The sequence below is a fragment of the Bos mutus genome, chromosome 8 (genome assembly GCF_027580195.1).
Source record: "Bos mutus isolate GX-2022 chromosome 8, NWIPB_WYAK_1.1, whole genome shotgun sequence".
In the NCBI taxonomy this organism is placed as follows: domain Eukaryota; kingdom Metazoa; phylum Chordata; class Mammalia; order Artiodactyla; family Bovidae; genus Bos; species Bos mutus.
In genome coordinates this window covers 61,146,433-61,163,563 of record NC_091624.1, presented here as the reverse complement: position 1 = coordinate 61,163,563, position 17,131 = coordinate 61,146,433, and the positions used below count along the sequence as shown (strand labels likewise).

At 35.2% G+C, this 17,131-nt stretch overlaps 1 protein-coding gene across 1 annotated transcript in view; it reads right to left on the bottom strand.

Annotated features, from left to right (window-relative positions):
- CARNMT1 (carnosine N-methyltransferase 1) overlaps window positions 1-17,131 on the bottom strand; it is a 42,183-nt gene that overhangs the window by 13,502 nt on the left and 11,550 nt on the right. The window contains exons 4-6 of the mRNA XM_070375760.1: window positions 8,167-8,307; window positions 7,025-7,203; window positions 4,842-4,955 (exon numbers count right to left, since the gene is read on the bottom strand). Of these exons, the coding sequence (XP_070231861.1) occupies window positions 4,842-4,955; window positions 7,025-7,203; window positions 8,167-8,307 (434 nt within the window). The remainder of the gene's footprint in view (window positions 1-4,841; window positions 4,956-7,024; window positions 7,204-8,166; window positions 8,308-17,131) is intronic.

Here is a 17,131-nt window from a genome sequence, read left to right as displayed (position 1 = left end):
GGATGCATAGGCATTTTTTCTGCATTTTGCAAAATCAGAGCCTTTCCCAAAGGATATGTGCATACATAACAGTTCCCTTGAAAAGCTCACTAGTTTTCCCAAACCTGGAAAACATAGTGAGTACCTTAAATACCCCTCAGAGCATTTTATAAGTTAATAATATTCCCAACTCTAATTTCATACACTGTGGCAAATTTTTCATTATAACTTCAAATATAACTTTTTAGTATTCCAGAATGGCTAGTGGGCATATTTCTCATTACATATGAATATACTGACATTCTGGTCTATATAAGCATCAGTTTAGTTCAGTTGCTCAGTCACGTCCGACTCTTTGCGACCCCATGAACTGCAGCACGCCAGGCCTCCCTGTCCATCACCAACTCCCAGAGTTTACACAAACTCATGTCCATTGAGTTGGTGATGCCATCCAACCATCTCATCCTCTGTCGTCCCCTTCTCCTCCTGCCCCCAATCCCTCCCAGCATCAGGGTCTTTCAAATGAGTCAGTTCTTTGCATTAGGTGGCCGAAGTATTGGAGTTTCAGCTTCAGCCCTTCCAATGAATATTCAGGACTGATTTCCTTTAGGATGGACTGGTTGGATCTCCTTGCAGTCCAAGGGACTCTCAAGAGTCTTCTCCAACACCACAGTTCAAAAGCATCAATTCTTTGGCACTCAGCTTTCTTTGTAATCCAACTCTCACATCCATACATGACTACTGGGAATACCATAGCCTTGACTAGATGGACCTTTGTTGGCAAAGTAATGTCTCTGCTTTTTAATATGCTGTCTAGGTCGGTCATAACTTTTCTTCCAAGGAGTAAGCATCTTTTTATTTCATGGCTGCAGTCACCATCTGCAGTGATTTTGGAGCCCACAAAAATAAAGTCTGTCACTGTTTTAACATCTATTTGCCATGACGTGATGGGACTAGATGCCATGATCTTAGTTTTCTGAATGTTGAGCTTTAAGCCAACTTTTTCACTCTCTTCTTTCACTTTCATCAAGAGGCTCTTTAGTTCTTCTTCACTTTCTGCCGTAAAGGTGGTGTCATCTGCATAAGTTAGACTGAAATTGTCCCCAAGGGGCTAGGGACACATTCTCAGTTTACAGATGAAACTAATTTTCCAAGTCCACATAACTGAAGCCCAAACCACAGGAATGTTATGAATTTACCAATGTAAATGCCATTTTATCATCATGTCTCTTAGCAGCCAATCAATCTTCTGTGGCATCTTAAAATTACTTTGATCCTTATTTCAAATTCTAAAACAATGCATCCATTCATATACATAACAGTTAACTCCAAGTGAGGAAGAAGCACTAGATTCCTACCCTTGTGAAACTCAGAAACTAGTAGGGGAAACAAAATGATGAGTGACTACACCACAATGCATTAAATGCTGACAGACTTGTGAGAGTATAAAAGAGAAATAACATAATATTTAACCCAATCTGAAAGGATCTCCTGAGCAGAGTGTTAAAGAGCACATATAGGGAAGAGCCAAATGAAAATTGAGAGGAAAGAGAAAGGGCTTTCTAGGTCAGAAGACTAGTACCTGAGGTCAGGACAAGGAAGGACAGTCAAAACAAAACAAAACAAAAAATGAAGCTGAGACACAAGACAGAAGAGAGATCACAAAAGGCACTGTATACATCCAGAAGGGTTTAGGTTACCAACAAAGCTAGACTTTTATGCTGGAGAGATCTGATAAGAATAGATTTGCACACTGGGAAGATCACTTTGGTGGTAAATGGAGAAGTAAAAGGAGTGTAAAACATTGACGGTAACTTACAAGTACAGTGGTTGAGAAACCCTGGGTTAAAAAGAAATACAAGAGCTATTAAGGAGTTTTAGGAGGTAAAACTTATAGACTGACTAGATGCAGATGGAGAAGAAGAGAGGTTAAAGGCCTACACCAGTTTTCTGGTTGGGGAAATCTGAGTAGATGATGGAACAGAAAAGGCAAGGGGGAAGCATGGGCATCATTTCCTCCAGACACATGCATTAGGAAGCATCTGTGGTACATCCAAGTTGGACACACTGGCTTGGAGCATAAGAGAAACTCCCTGGTAAGAAGAGTGGAAGCCCTCTTCTTAACTGATATCCTGTTAACAAACATGCTGAATTAACTGTGATGCCAATGACAGACCACAGGCCACACCTCAGCACATCTACTCTTATCAAACAGTATACTTACCAAGGGCCACATGTATTTCCTCCATGCAGTTGTAACTGTTGTTATTATATAACTTAATAAAATATTAATAAACCAATAAATGTTCAAAAAGAAAAGTTGTTTCTATGAAAGTTAAGTCAAATGCTCTGGAAATACACAAAACCTTATATAACAAAATAACTGGTATGAAAAATTTAAGACACATAAACACACAGTCAGAATAAAGGTAAGTTATAGACTGACCCAGTGCAAGCCTGCAGAGGTAGCTGATTAGGCAGTCAAGGGGTTGGATCTGGACTGTCAGCCCATCTGCCATATATAAACGCCACAACTTTTCTGCTAGTTACTGAACCCAAGATTCAGTTTCTTCAACTATACAGTAAACTCCACTTCAACATATGGTTGTTCTGAGACTACACAGGTATTTTTTAAGTGGCCAACATTATGCCTAACAACAAGGAAACAAATACCCAGTTGGTAATGCTATCTTTCAGTCATTCCTTCAGTAAAGGAGTACTTTTCTTTTAAGGAAGACTCAAAGTTTGAGATAATTGCTTCATATCATGGCTATATATTACGCTGCTCTCATCTGTCTTATGGACTTCTAAAAAGAAGTTTGGAAAAGACCTACTATGACCTGGAGGCTTAGACCTACTGACTACATCTCTGGTAAGCTAAATCATTAAAGAGAGCAAGTAACAGAACCTACCAACAGAACTACACCAATACTGAAGACCAAGGACTCAATATTTACTTGACTTTTACGTATATAGTCTTTCTTAATAAAGATTATCTATCTTACTAAAAAAGAAAAGTATGTTTACCTTGATTATCATTACTTCCCCTTTATTTTAAAGGAACAGGATAAAATGTGCAATTTCCCTTAGGCTCCAGATGGAAAGGACCACGTCATACTCATCATTTGATTTCTAGCAACCAGCAATAGGATGCAGTAAAAAGGTTTTTGCATAAATGAAATTATATTTCTACTCTTTCTTAAATTTAAAGGAGATACGTAAGTTATCATACCTACTCTTTCCCCATACATATATATACTGGGGAGGAGGATTTCATGGGAGAGATTAAGTGCTTCCCCTCAAATGTTTCATTACAGAAATTTTAAAAGACCACTCTCTCCTGAACAGAAGTGCTGTTTCTCCATGGAGTGGAGAATTGGGAAGATGAGGGAATGATTATCATTGAATTAATAATTAGTACCTCTTTGGGCTTCCCTTGAAGCTCAGTCAGTAAAGAATCTGCCTGCAATGCATGAGACCTGGGTTCGATTCCTGAGTAAGGAAGATCCCCTGGAGAAGGAAATGGCAACCCACTCTAGTATTTTTGCCTGGAGAATTCCATGGACAGAGGAGCCTGGTGGGCTACAGTCCATGGGGTTGCAAGAGTTGGACACGACTTAGTAACTAAACCACCACCACCTCTTTGAAATTATGGCTGCTATGAGACTGACCTAGTATGAATATACAACTTTTGGGGGTTCCACTGCTTTTGAAGGGACTAGCTATGATTGGAGGAACTGCACCACCAACTAGAATGCAATCTAAAGGAAACTATGGAGGTTTTAAAACATGTACAACATTGAAAGAGAGTTCCCTTTTCTCCACACCTTTTCCAGCATTTATTGTTTGTAGATATTTTGGTGATGGCCATTCTGACCAGTGTGAAGTGATACTTCATTGTAGTTTTGATTTGCATTTCTAATAATGAGTGATGTTGAGCATCTTTTAATGTGTTTATTAGCCATCTGTCTTTGGAGAAATGTCTGCACTGTTGGTGGGAATGTAAATTGATATGGCTATTATAGAGAACCGTATGGAGATTCCTTAAAAAAGCGAGGAATAAAAATATCATACAATGCAACAATCCCACTATGGTTCCAAAACCATAACTGGAAAAGACACATGTACCCCTATGTTCACTGCAGCACTATTTATAAGAGCTAGGATATGGAGGCAACCTAGATGTCCACTGACAGATGAATGGATAAAGAAGATGTGGTACATACAGAATAGAATATTACTCAGCCGTAAAAAAAACGCATTGAGTAAATTCTGATGAAGTAAATGAACCCAGTGGCTGTTATACCGAGTCAAGTAAGTCAGAAAGAGGAAAACAAATATTGTATATTAACACATGTATATGGAGTCTGGAAAGATAGTACTGATGGAACCTATTTGCAGGGCCGCAGTGGACAGACTTGGTGAGCAGACTTGTGGACACAGTGGAGGAGGGAGAGGGTGGGACGAATTAAAGAGTAGCGTGGAAAAATACACATTGCCACATGTAAAATGGGTAGCCGATGACAATTTGCTGTATGATGAAGGGAGCTCAAACTTGGTGCTCTGTGACAACACAGAGGGGTAGAATGGGTGGGAGATGGAAGAGAGGTTCAGGAAGAAGGGGACATATGTGACATGTTTCATGTTGATGTATGGCAGATTCATGTTGATGTATGGCAGAAACCAACACGATATTATACAGCAATTATCCTCCGATTAAAAATATATTATTTAAAAAACCAAACGTATCACATAATGGCAACTTTTGTGAATATTTAGTACTGTGTGTGAAGTTACCAATGCAGAACAGCTGTAAGTATTCAGATTAATGTACAGGTTCTAATAAATACTGAGGAACTTACCTAGATTTATCCAAATTCCACCTGGCTTGAGTATTTTCCATATTGTATCAATATAATCAATTACATTGTGAGCTGTGTCTATGAAGAAACAGGTAGCAATACAGTCCCAGGTATCTATTTAAGGAAAATCAAATTACTACATGTCACTACATGTTTTGCCTTTTCATGAATTCTATAAATGAACCAGCTACCTCTTTACAGATACGAATATTTAACTACAGAGGTATAGAAGCTAAACTCTTCCAATCAAATACTATAATCTAGCCAACCAAATAAATCATTTACAAAATATGCCATCATTCATAAAAGCTTTTATTGCTAATTTGATAATGTAACCAATTTGGAAATCATTTTTGATAACCTATATCACTATATCTGCACCAAATAATATTTATGAGTTTTGTTTATAATCTTTTCAATTTTTAGCTTTATTTAAATCAGTTATGAAGACTCTAATAAAAATTTTAACAATTAAAAATTTTTTAAAATTTAAAAATAAAATCAGTTGCAATGAAATTAACAATCATTTTAAGTTGTGATTTAAACCAGTGTTAACTACCAATTCTGGAAGGTTTCAAAAAAGACTGAATGCATCTGCTGCCAACTGAGAAATGAATGGTATCAAAATACATAAGCATCCACCAGTACTTGGGGGAACTGCCAGTTAAAAAGAGGGATGGGACAGTCAGCAGCAGAGGGTGAAAAGCCAACAGAACAGTTTGGCTTCTGGAGGCCGTGGCTTGGCACAGAGACAGAAGAGACTGCACTGAAAGTGGCTGTCTGTACAGGTAAGGCACTTCATCCAACCATGATCACCTTCCCCATCTCCTCTTTCAAACTGTGCTCCAGAAGAAAGTCATTTTTACATGCCAAAGCAATGTTTTTCATTATTTCACTTCTATTTTGAGACCCTTGCTCCCTGACTTATCCTAACACCATCTCTCTCCTTGTACCTTCAATGCAGGATCTCCCAGTGTCAGCATTCAGGGAAAAACAATAACTTCACTACCTTGTTACTCTCCTGCTCTAATCTCTCCAAGGCCTCCCATTCCTCTTCGAGTACAATTTGAAGTCTTAGCTATGGCCTACAAGTCTGTCTCACCAAACCCTCTAACCTCATCTCCCATCACCCGCCCACTGCTCACCATATCCCAGCCAAACTGATCCTCTAGCTCTTCTTGAGCAGAACAAGTGTCCTTCACACCCCAGAATCTTCCTTCCTTTGCCATTTCCTTTGTCTGCAACACTTTTCCCCCATATATCTGAATGACTTGCCTCTTCAGTGTTATGAGGTTCTCTGCTCAATATTTAAGTTTCCCCCTTAGAAAGACCTTCCTGGTAATTCCATATAAAACAGCAGACCCTCCTCAGTCAATCATTATCCCCTTTACCTGCCTTATTTTTCTTCCTCACAATAGTAATTTGTTATTGCCTCGCTCAAAACTAGAATATGGGTTCCCTATGAGTAGGAACTTTGTTTTGTTCATTGCTGTCTCTGCAGGACCTGGAATATACCTCCTATTTAACAGGTGCTCAACAAATACCTGTTAAACAAACAAACTTGCTGACCCCTCAGCCTTCTTTTTTTCTTTTTATTGCCAAGTCTCTCTTCTCTTTCCCCATTATCATCTCCCTTTCTCTAATGACTAGCTCAAGTTTCTTCTACATTTTGCCAGGCTGAAGTCCAAACTTCATAGATTATAAAAGGCCTCCACAATCTGGAACCAACCTACTTCTCTAGCCTCATCATCCATTAAATCCCCCATAGTCCTTTTTCCTTGCAGCCAGGCTGTTCTACCATCCCTGGTTACCTTACTCATTCATATCGTTGTACCTCTGAACGCCATTTCTCCCTATTTAAGTCACTGTCTCCACAACAGCTCACTTGTCATACTAACCTACTTTCATTTTTACTATATTCATTACTCAACCTTTGTTTACATGTTGTCTTATATTAATAGACCCAACAGATTATAAATTTCTAAACTGCAGATCCCGTATTTCTTTATAGTTCCCATGACTGTCTTATACATAACTCTGAAAACATTCTATTGATAAACTGTCACTGAAGTATACCTTAAATTCCACCATCAAAATGAATGACAACTTTGGCTCAGTAAAAAATTAGCTCATTAAATTTAGAATAAAGGATGTGATTTTTAAAATGCTTGCTTTGGACTTACTGCATTCTGAATATATCTCCTGAAAATCTCCTGCTGTCATAGAAAAGTTAGAACCAGGAGGAAGACTGTGGGGGTCAACATCAGGGAAAAAGATGGGTCGAATCTGATCAGCTGACCTTCGGTTATTGCTAAACTGATGAATCCAGGGATAAAGCTTATATTTATTAATTTCAGAACATCTGTAAAATATGAGCATAAAATTCAGTGTTAAGTAAATATTTTACCAAGAAAATCTACTTTAAATACCAAAATTTATAATCTGATTGAGGATTTACTTATATAATTAAATACTTAAAAGTGTTACCACTATACCCAATTATCTGAAACTCCACATATGCATGTAGATGAGTAACCAATCATGGATTAAAAGACAGAAACAAAATTAAGGTAAATTCAGATATATAAATGTGCTGTTCATTCAAATTTTTAAACATATACTGCCAAAACTCGAGCCCAAGTAAAAAACAGTCTAAGTATTTTTTTTCAAAAAATGGTATGAGTTTTGTTACCTAATTATTTTAATTTTTTTTGTAACACTCTCCTTTTTACCTTTTCCCTATCTCCTAACTCACACTGCTACCAAGACAAGACAACATATTGTTTAAACAAGGCAGCTATTTATTTTTTCTCTAACACACCTCTTCTGGATTTAAAGACTCTTTTCCACTACTTTATAAATAAGGCCACAGAAGTTCTGAGAAATCTTTCCAACTCAGTTATGTGGAGTCATTTCATGTGAATGATTTTATGAGAATATAAGTAAAAAAAAAATGTGATTACTACATTAAAATCTTATTCCACTAAAGAAACAAAGGGGTGAAGAAGTTTAAGGAACAATAAGAAAATACTCCATCCTGAACAATACTTAGCCCTAAATTCTGCAGAGAAATCATTTCAGTGTCATGAATACCCAAGCACTTTTTAAAACATCCCTTACCCATCTTGTTCAACATTCTGTTAACTAGGCAACTAATTAAAGTAGTAACTGTATAAGCAATTTAATTTTAATACAAGAAACACTTATGATATATACCATAATTAAACACTATGCACTTCTCTTCAAATTCAGAATTTTTCAAAAATAGGATAAGTCAATCCGATTCTGAGCAATTACTGTTTCTAGCAAAAAGTAAATTAAATACCTGTTGAGTACAAAGTTGGAAGAAAAAAGCATAAAAAAACTCCATTCATTTCCTTGACAAGCATAACCTAGCATAGCTATTTCCCAGGCCAGTCTTCCTAGTCCAGCACCAGGTACCAGAATATTTACTTTAGAAGGATCCCTGAAATGAAATAAGGCAATTATGTCCAAACTCCTCAAAGGAAAGGGGAGAAAGAAAAAAAAAGACAAAATCCATATTAACAATTAAAAACTTAAGATATTTAATAAGAATAAGCTCACTCAATGCTCTGACTTCTTAAATTTGAGAAATACTTCTAAATATCAATGAGAAATAAGCATATAGGGAATTATCAAATGTTAGCAGACTAGGGTTTTATCCCCAAAGTATTATTTTTCAGAAGATAAACTGCCTTCTATCTAAGACTTATGAAGATACTCCTAGCTATCACCTGTCTTGGAAAGACAAATCATTCCAAAGGAATCTCTGTACATACAAAGAAACCAAACACAATTATTTCAGCACATGAAACAGTAAAAACAAAACTTTATTTCTAAATTCTGTTTCTAATACAATGGTTTATATAGCCAAATCAAGTACAACCAGATTTTAATGTGTCAGGTCTCTCTTTAAAATCTGATATATTTCAGTTGGCAAAAGAATTTGGAGCTGGGATATTCTTATAAGGAAGAGAGGCAAGTGCTTTCTAATTGAGCATTGCTGTTGTTGTGGTTAAGTTGCTCAGTTCTGTCCAACTCTCTGCAAGCCCATGGACTGCAACCCGCCAGGCTCCTCTGTCCATGGGATTTCCCAGGCAAGAATACTGGAGTGGGTTGCCATTTCCTTCTTCACTAATTGAACATATATAATGGCCAACATATTACACCATGCCATAGGTTTGCAACCAAACTGTTCTCCACTTATTACCATTACCTTACCATCACAAATTTCCTTTGCTATTATATCTGCCATTGTACTTTCAGATCACTAAAAATCCTTAGCAAAGCAAAGACCTTTCAGGACTTCTGGCTCAATATAATCTTAAGGAAACTAAAATGGTATTCTTGTGGAAAACCAAAGAAAAAAGTATATAATCAGCTGTTATCACGTCAACTAAAAAGGAATTTCACTATTGCCTGTATTCCCCAAATTTAGCTCATAAAACAAATCCAATTTCCAAATCTACTCCCATGAACACTTCTTTATCTTTAAAGTGTATGGTCTTTAAGTTTGAAGTGCTCCAAACAGCAATAGGACTTTTTACTAGTAGCTCATATGATAACCTTTAGCATTCCTCACTCTGAAAACAAACAAACAGAACTATGGGGCTTTTGAAAATTCAGTCTACAAATACAGTAACAAGAGGATTTGTACAGGGTCCTTCAATCTTAGATATATATGGAACATATATTTGTATAAAAACCTCAGCGAAGTCTATTTAGCCTGTTTCACTGCTAAATTTTATATATACAATAAGGCATACACTGAAATTTGTTAAAAAATGACTTCTGACAAATAGGCTTATTGTGATTTGTAAGATATTCTTTAATACTTGACATGGCCAAACTAAAACCAAGGTGCCGTATAAAAGTTTTCACTAAAATAGAATGTTGCCTTTACATTCCAGATTATATACAATATGTCTATGTGTATGAACACTTTTTTAATAAAGAAAATGGGAACATCTCATTTGGTTCATGCCTACCTATATTGGTTATCTAACATGAACACACATATTTTTAACACTAGATTCTGAAAAACTCCTATCTGTAGGACACCATGCTGGCCCTTGTATAAAGGACCCATCATCATTTTCTACTCCCTTCTAGACCCACCAAAACATTTACTCTCTAAAACTACCTCTTTTCTCAGTTTCCATTTGTCCAATAAAAAACATGCATTTTCCCCAAGTGGCTCTGTTCAGCAATTTTTTTAAAAATCAAGGTAATGCAACAGAAAATATAAAGGATCTGGAAGTAAATTCATAGAGTATTTAAATCTTTATCCAAATAATCAATAATAATCAATTTCTAAGAAAGTAAAAGATTACCATGCAGAAATTAGAAATCATGCCAACCTTAAGGGAAAGTTGTACTAATAACAGTACGAATATTTATTTTGTTCACTTAAAGTTAGCTTTTTGACAGCTATTAAATACTCCTGAACTAATCAAGCTGATAGAACTCTATTCCTACCTTGTGGCATAAAGTTTCTATATAGAACTGTTATTAAAAGGCTGTCCTAAAGCCACAGAATAAAGAATACAGTGAGCCTTACCTTAAGAGTTAAGAGAGATTACTACAGATCTACCAATTATTTGTATTAAGAAAAAATAGATTTCAGTAGACATACTGAAGGAAACACATTTTAAAACAAACTAAGAATTGACAAACTGATCAAGAATCAAGCAATGAATGGGAGAATTTTTTCCCAAACCTTTGCTCTTAGAATTTTTTTTTCTGTTGGGTCTTCATATAAGGGATATTAACAGCATACAAGAAAAAGTCTCTAATCAAAATGTATATAAAACAAAGGCTTTCTAAAAGACATTTTCTATTGAGTCTTTATGAAGTCTAGGACATTTTCTATGAAAATAAGAGAAATATAAATCTTTAAGTTTAGACCTTTTTGGTGAGCTGACTTTTTAAACTTAGAAAACCAGGAGCCATATAATTAATATGTGCCTTTGTAATCAAGTGTTGCTTGCTTGAGATTCTTAGCAAAAATCAGGCAAGTAAACAAGTGTATGTAGTTATTAGGCTGGACTATGGATGAGCAATCTTTTTTGCCTTTTCATACTGTTCATGGGGTTTTCAAGGCAAGAATACTGAAGTGCTTTGTTATTCCCTTCTCCAGTGATGCTAGTAAAGACTGAAGGCAGGAGGAGAAGGGGACAACAGAGGATGAGATGTTTGGTTGGCATCACCGACTCAATGGACATGAATTTGAGTAGGGTCTGGGAGTTGATGATGGACAGGGAAGCCTGGTGTGCTGCAGGCCATGGGGTCACAGAGTCGGACACAACTGAGGGACTGAACTGAACTGATGGATAAGCAATATATTTACTACAAATGTAACACCCCTGATAATAGTGGGGAACTTCCAATGCTTTTCTAGACAAGCAAGAATAAAGAGTACAGGAGCCCTTGTGGGTTTGAAGAGGCCATGGTTGCACGTGGTTGGCCATGTTTATACCAACCTTTGCTCTCCAGCTATTTTACCATCAGTAAACGCTGTTCTTGGAAAAAGTTTCCTTTATTGTATACAGAATAATTTTTGCATAGCACCTGCAAATAAGCGAATTCCAACACACAAAATACTTTTTCTTGGTGTGTCAGCATGATGACAATTAGCTGACCCCTGGTGGTAAGTGTATGTACAACTTTCAAGCATCAGAAGGGTTTGGTTCTATTACAATCACAATTCACATGGTAGAAGTCACTACCCACATGTGGCTACTAAATACTTAAAATATGGTTAGTTCTATTGAAATGTACTACAAGTATAAAATAAATGCCAATATTCAAAGACAGTATAAAGGAATGTAAAATATCTCATTAAAATCTTATATACTGTAACATACTTATATGTTAATATGTTTTAGATATACTGGGTTATTAAAGTATATTATTAATCTCACCTGTTTCACTTTTCATGTGACTACTAGGAAATTTAAAATAACATAGGCGACTTGCATTGTATTTCTACTGAACACTGCTAGTCTTTATAGAGAACTCATAAACACACAATTCTGGGCAAAAAACAATTGTGAAATGACATCACAAACCATTATATGATCTTTTAAAACATACAGAACACAATGTGTTATTCATATATGTATATATAAACATGTAGCTAACATAGAAAGCTAAGATTAGAGTAACAAATTTATGCTAGTTGTTATCTCCATAAAGAGAGAAGAATGTGCTCTGTATGGTTTGCAGAGCAGTTTCAACTGGTAAACAACAATAAAGAAATCTGAAATAAATATGGCAAAATGTCAAGGTTTAATAGAGTTGGATGTTGAGACACTTTATTCAAACTAGAAAATGGGTTAGAAATCAGAATTAGTGTCTAGTCCCTTCAAAAGTATGGTCCCAACTTATTTATCTACTTCCAACAAACAACTTCGTACATCACCAAGACAACTTTTAATCAATTCCAGAAAACTCTTTCTCACCATAATCTTGAGAGCTCCAACATACCTGCAGAAACTTAGTTTAAATTATCACCTTATCTATAAAGTCTTTCTTTTCCCAAATATCCCAGGCAAAGCTTTAACTCACTTCTCAGTGCTTTCAGTGCTTCATTCATACCTTTGTTTATATGCCCAGTTCTTCACTTTGCTTCTTTCATTTAATACAGGGGTCAGCAACTATAACCCACTAGCCAGTCACCTGTATTTGTAAAAAGGTTTTATTGGAACACAGCCATGTCCATTCATTTATGTACTGTCTATGGCAATGTTCTCATGACAACAGAGCTAAATAGTCAGTAGCCAGAGACCCCAATGCCTACAAAGCCTAAAATATTTTCTAGCTGGCCCTTTAAGAAAAAGCTTACCATAATTCCCAATTTAATGTATCTTGAACTTCTTTCCCAATCAGTACACAGAGCTTTCTTAATATGTTTTATGACTAAGTAGTCCATTTAACACTATAAAATAATGTATCGAAATAATAATGCTAATTAAGGACATTTCGATTGCTTCCAATGTCTTATTATATAACATTAAAGCTAATATCTTTGGCATAAATAATTTCCATACGCAGGAGCTTATCTGTAGAAAGCTTTCCCCAAACTGAATTGCAAGGATCAAAACTGAATTTTGATCAATGTTACCAAGTTGCCCTCCATTAAATTTTACTAATTTATTCTTCCACCAGCAACATATGTTTCCTCATACCTTCAGTAAGTTATATAATTTTCAAATTCTCACAGTAGATTAAAATGGCATCTTAGTATGGTTTTTATATTTGCATTTTCTTATGAGATTAAGCATGTTGTATTTCTTTTTCTGTTTACTGTTTACACTATTTTTCTACTAGGTGATCATCTTGAATTGTTTTTCCACTATTTTTTAATACTTGAAAAAATTTTTTCAAGATTTTTAAGTACTTGAAATCCTGGAATGGTAGGCACTTGGGATCTTGATGAAAAAGAAATCTGAAATATTTATTTCTCTCTCTGGTCTAAGAGAGCTTTCTGGATTAAAGAGATATTATTAAATATCTTATTTATTTTATCTTAACATCTCTTAAAATATTAAAGAGACTATTTTCAGCTTCTAAACTACCTTTGCATTATTTGGCAATCTTCATTTGCTCTTATAAAATGGTTTCTTTCAGATGGAAATAATTCTTTTATAACTTACATTCTTTATTTTAATCTAAGTAGAAAAAGCCATCTTTAAAGGATTTTAAAAGTCTTCTTGAAGGGTTAGACATATCCTGAGAGGCAAAGATATAATAGATTTACCACCCACAAACAGACAAAATAACACTTCAAATTCTTCTAAAATAGACTGGGTTAATGAAACTAAGATCTAAAAAACTACAATCTGGTAGTTTTCAGGATTCATAAAAGAATATGATTCCACATGGTTGTGATTTCCCATTTCAAATAGGAGTTGAACCTAAGAATCTCTCTTTCCTTAGCAACTATAAACTCATAGCACTAAATTTCTGAGCTAATAATAACTGAGGTATCTGGCATTCAGCACAATTAAAACAGCATTTCATTAATTACAAACAGGCCCCAATACACATGTCAGTCTGTCAGCTTCAAAGCTGCTTATACTTGTGAACTTAAGACATTTAAAAATTCTCAACAGGAACAAACTGGAAAAACTGATAAGACAAATATGCTTACACAGGAAAAAAGTATTTTAATGACCACAAGAATAGTTAATTTATGCATATTTAAGTATACTATGTTTTGCAAACAGATCTGTTAGAAAAGGCCTTTATTGACATTTCAAAAAGAAAAGAACATAATCAAAAGGCTAGCTGACATAAACATTACTGAAATTCAGCCTGAGTATAACAATATCAAATTCACAGGTGTTTGCTGTGGCACAAACAGAATCCTGAAAATTTTATCTGAGACCCAAACTTGACCAGAATTTACCTGAATTCTGAAGCACTACATCATGTCCCTTTTTCAGGACTTAGAGTTTACCTTTTGTGGCAAAGTTATGACTTTAATATGGATAAAGACTTTGCTATATTTTGTTAGGCTTATTTTTAAGGGTTTTTGAAAAACTCATCTTATATGCTCTAAGGAAACCAATATAAATTAAACAAGCAAAACAAATGACAGAGGAAGAAATATGTAAGTTTTCCACTGGGTACCAGCATGACAAAAAAAAAAGTTTGATATTTTGATGCACTTGATTTAAAATTCATACATCCCTGCCTACTTTTATAACACTGATTACTATCAGAGAAGGGAAATGGGTAACTGGGGAGGAGACTTTATATCCTTTGAAACCTTTAAAATTTTGAATCCTGTAAAATACCTATTTAAAACATTTTTAAATTATTCTTTTATATTAAAATAACCTGTTAGAAACATTAAAGTTAATTCATCCTTTTCTCACCAGTCTACATTTTATCTGTCAACAGTAATAAAAATACTACTACTAACAGGTAAATAACAATAAAATAATACTTGTGCTAGTTCATTAACTGCCTTTAACCATGAGATCCCCTTTTACTATGGCTAACATTGTCATGCTGACAGGATACTATGGTAATATACATGATTCAGTGATCACTAAGTATGAATGAAATCATATTTAAAGTGCTAGAAATTATGCTGACATATGCATTTGACATTCAGCCTTCCAAAAATACCCAAATTCTGGTATATTTCAACTGTAAAGAATTTTATCTCACAACCTACTTTTCAGAAACAAAGATATTTTGAATATTGAGAAATATCTGGACTTTATGTTTACAAAGACTAGTAAAATATATGATCTATTATTTTATAGATAGTACATACATTGAGTATACCAACTAGAAGAATCTTTAAGATTTTTGAAAGCAGCAATATTTATAAAAGTTCCCTAAACTGAAAACATTTATTTATAAAAACTATGAAAAATAAGGAAATATGAAACTAGATTATGATTTAATAGTTGTAGAATATTTCATGTAGGACCACTGATAAAAACTAACAAAATAACTTGTAGCACTTATTAAAGTAAACAAAGGTAGCCTTACAGAATAAAAGAAAATTATTAATAATAGGAAAAAGCATTTGACATAGAAAAGGCACTGACAAATGCAATATCCTTTCATGACAAAAACTCTCAGGAAATAGGAAGAGAGGGAAAATTTCTCAATATCAAAAAAGGGTATTTATAAAAAACCTAGAGCTAAAATTACACCCAAAAGTGAAAAGACTGAAAGCTTTCCAAGACCAGAAACTAGATAAGGATGTACTTCCAGAGCTATTTAAATGGGAAAGGAAGAGGCAAAAACCACCTTTATTCACAAACAAGATGATCTTTTATGCAGAAAATCCCAAAGAATCAACAAGAAAGCTACTAGAGCCAGTAAACAAATTAAGCAAAGTTGCAACACATAAAAATAAACATAAACACATTAAAAAATCAGTTCTGTTTCTATCCATTGGCAAAGAACAATCAGAAGAGGAAATTAAGAAAACAATTCCATTTATAATAACATGAAAAAGAATGAAAAACTTAGGATTAAATCTAACCAAGGAGATGCTACACTGAAAACTTATATACTAAAACTTAAAAAACAAGGCTGAAAGATATTAAAGAATACCTAAATAAATGAAAAGACATCCTATATCATGAATTAGTGCTAGCGCTGAATCGCTTCAGGTGTGTCCAACTCTTTGCAACCCTATGGACTGTAGCCCACAAGGCTCCTCTGTCCGTAAGATTCTCCAGGCAAGAATAATGGAGTGGGTTGCCATGCTCTTCTCCAGGGGTCTTCCCACCCAGGGAGCAAACCTACACCTTTTACGTCTCCTACACTGGCGGGTGGCTTCTGTACCACTAGCACCACCTGGGAAATATTATTCATTATTAAAATATCAATACCACCAGAAACAATCTACATATTCAACACAATCCCTGGCAATATTCCAACAGCCTCTTTCAGAGAAATGGAGAAACTGATTCTGAAATTCATATAAAATTGCAAAGAGCCCCAAAGAACTAAAATAATCTTGAAAAAGAATAAAATGTACAAATCACACTTCCTGACTTCAAAACTTACAAAGTTACAGAAATTAAAATAAGTATGGTACTGGCATAAGGAAAGACATACAGGCCAATGGAATAGAACAGAGTTCAGAAATAAATACTTACATATGAAAAAAGTTAAAGTGTTGTTGCTCAGTCCTGTCTTGACTCTGTGACTCTTTGCAACCCTAGGGACGGTGGCCTGCCAGGTTCCTCTGTTCATGGAATTCTCCAGGCAAGAATACTGGAGTGGGTTGCCATTTCCTTCTCTAGGGGATCTTCCCAAACCAGGAATTGAACCTGGGTCTCCAGCACTGCAGGCAGATTCTTTACCAATGCCAATACATGTCACTCCTGTGATCGTGTTACATTATAAAACACTCAATGAAGTCTTGTAATGTAACAACAGCCTGCTTACTCTAAAGACTTTCTTGCTAGCTTGACAAAGTCTAAGTAGCCACTTGTGAAAGCCCACAAGGGAGTGAGGGACCTTCAGGAGCTGAGATAGGCTTCTAGCCCTCAGTCAGCAAGAAGCCAGGGCCTTCAACCACAATGAAACAAATTCTGCCAACAATCTGCATGAGCTTGGAAGTCTATGCTTCTACAGTCAAATCAAGATATCAAGCAGATATCTTGTTTATAGCCTTGTAAGATCCTACACAGAGTGAAACCATGGCCAGATCCCTACCCACACAGAAACTATGAAGTACAAACATGTGTTTTTTTAAGCAGTTAAATTTATGGTATTTTGTTGCACCA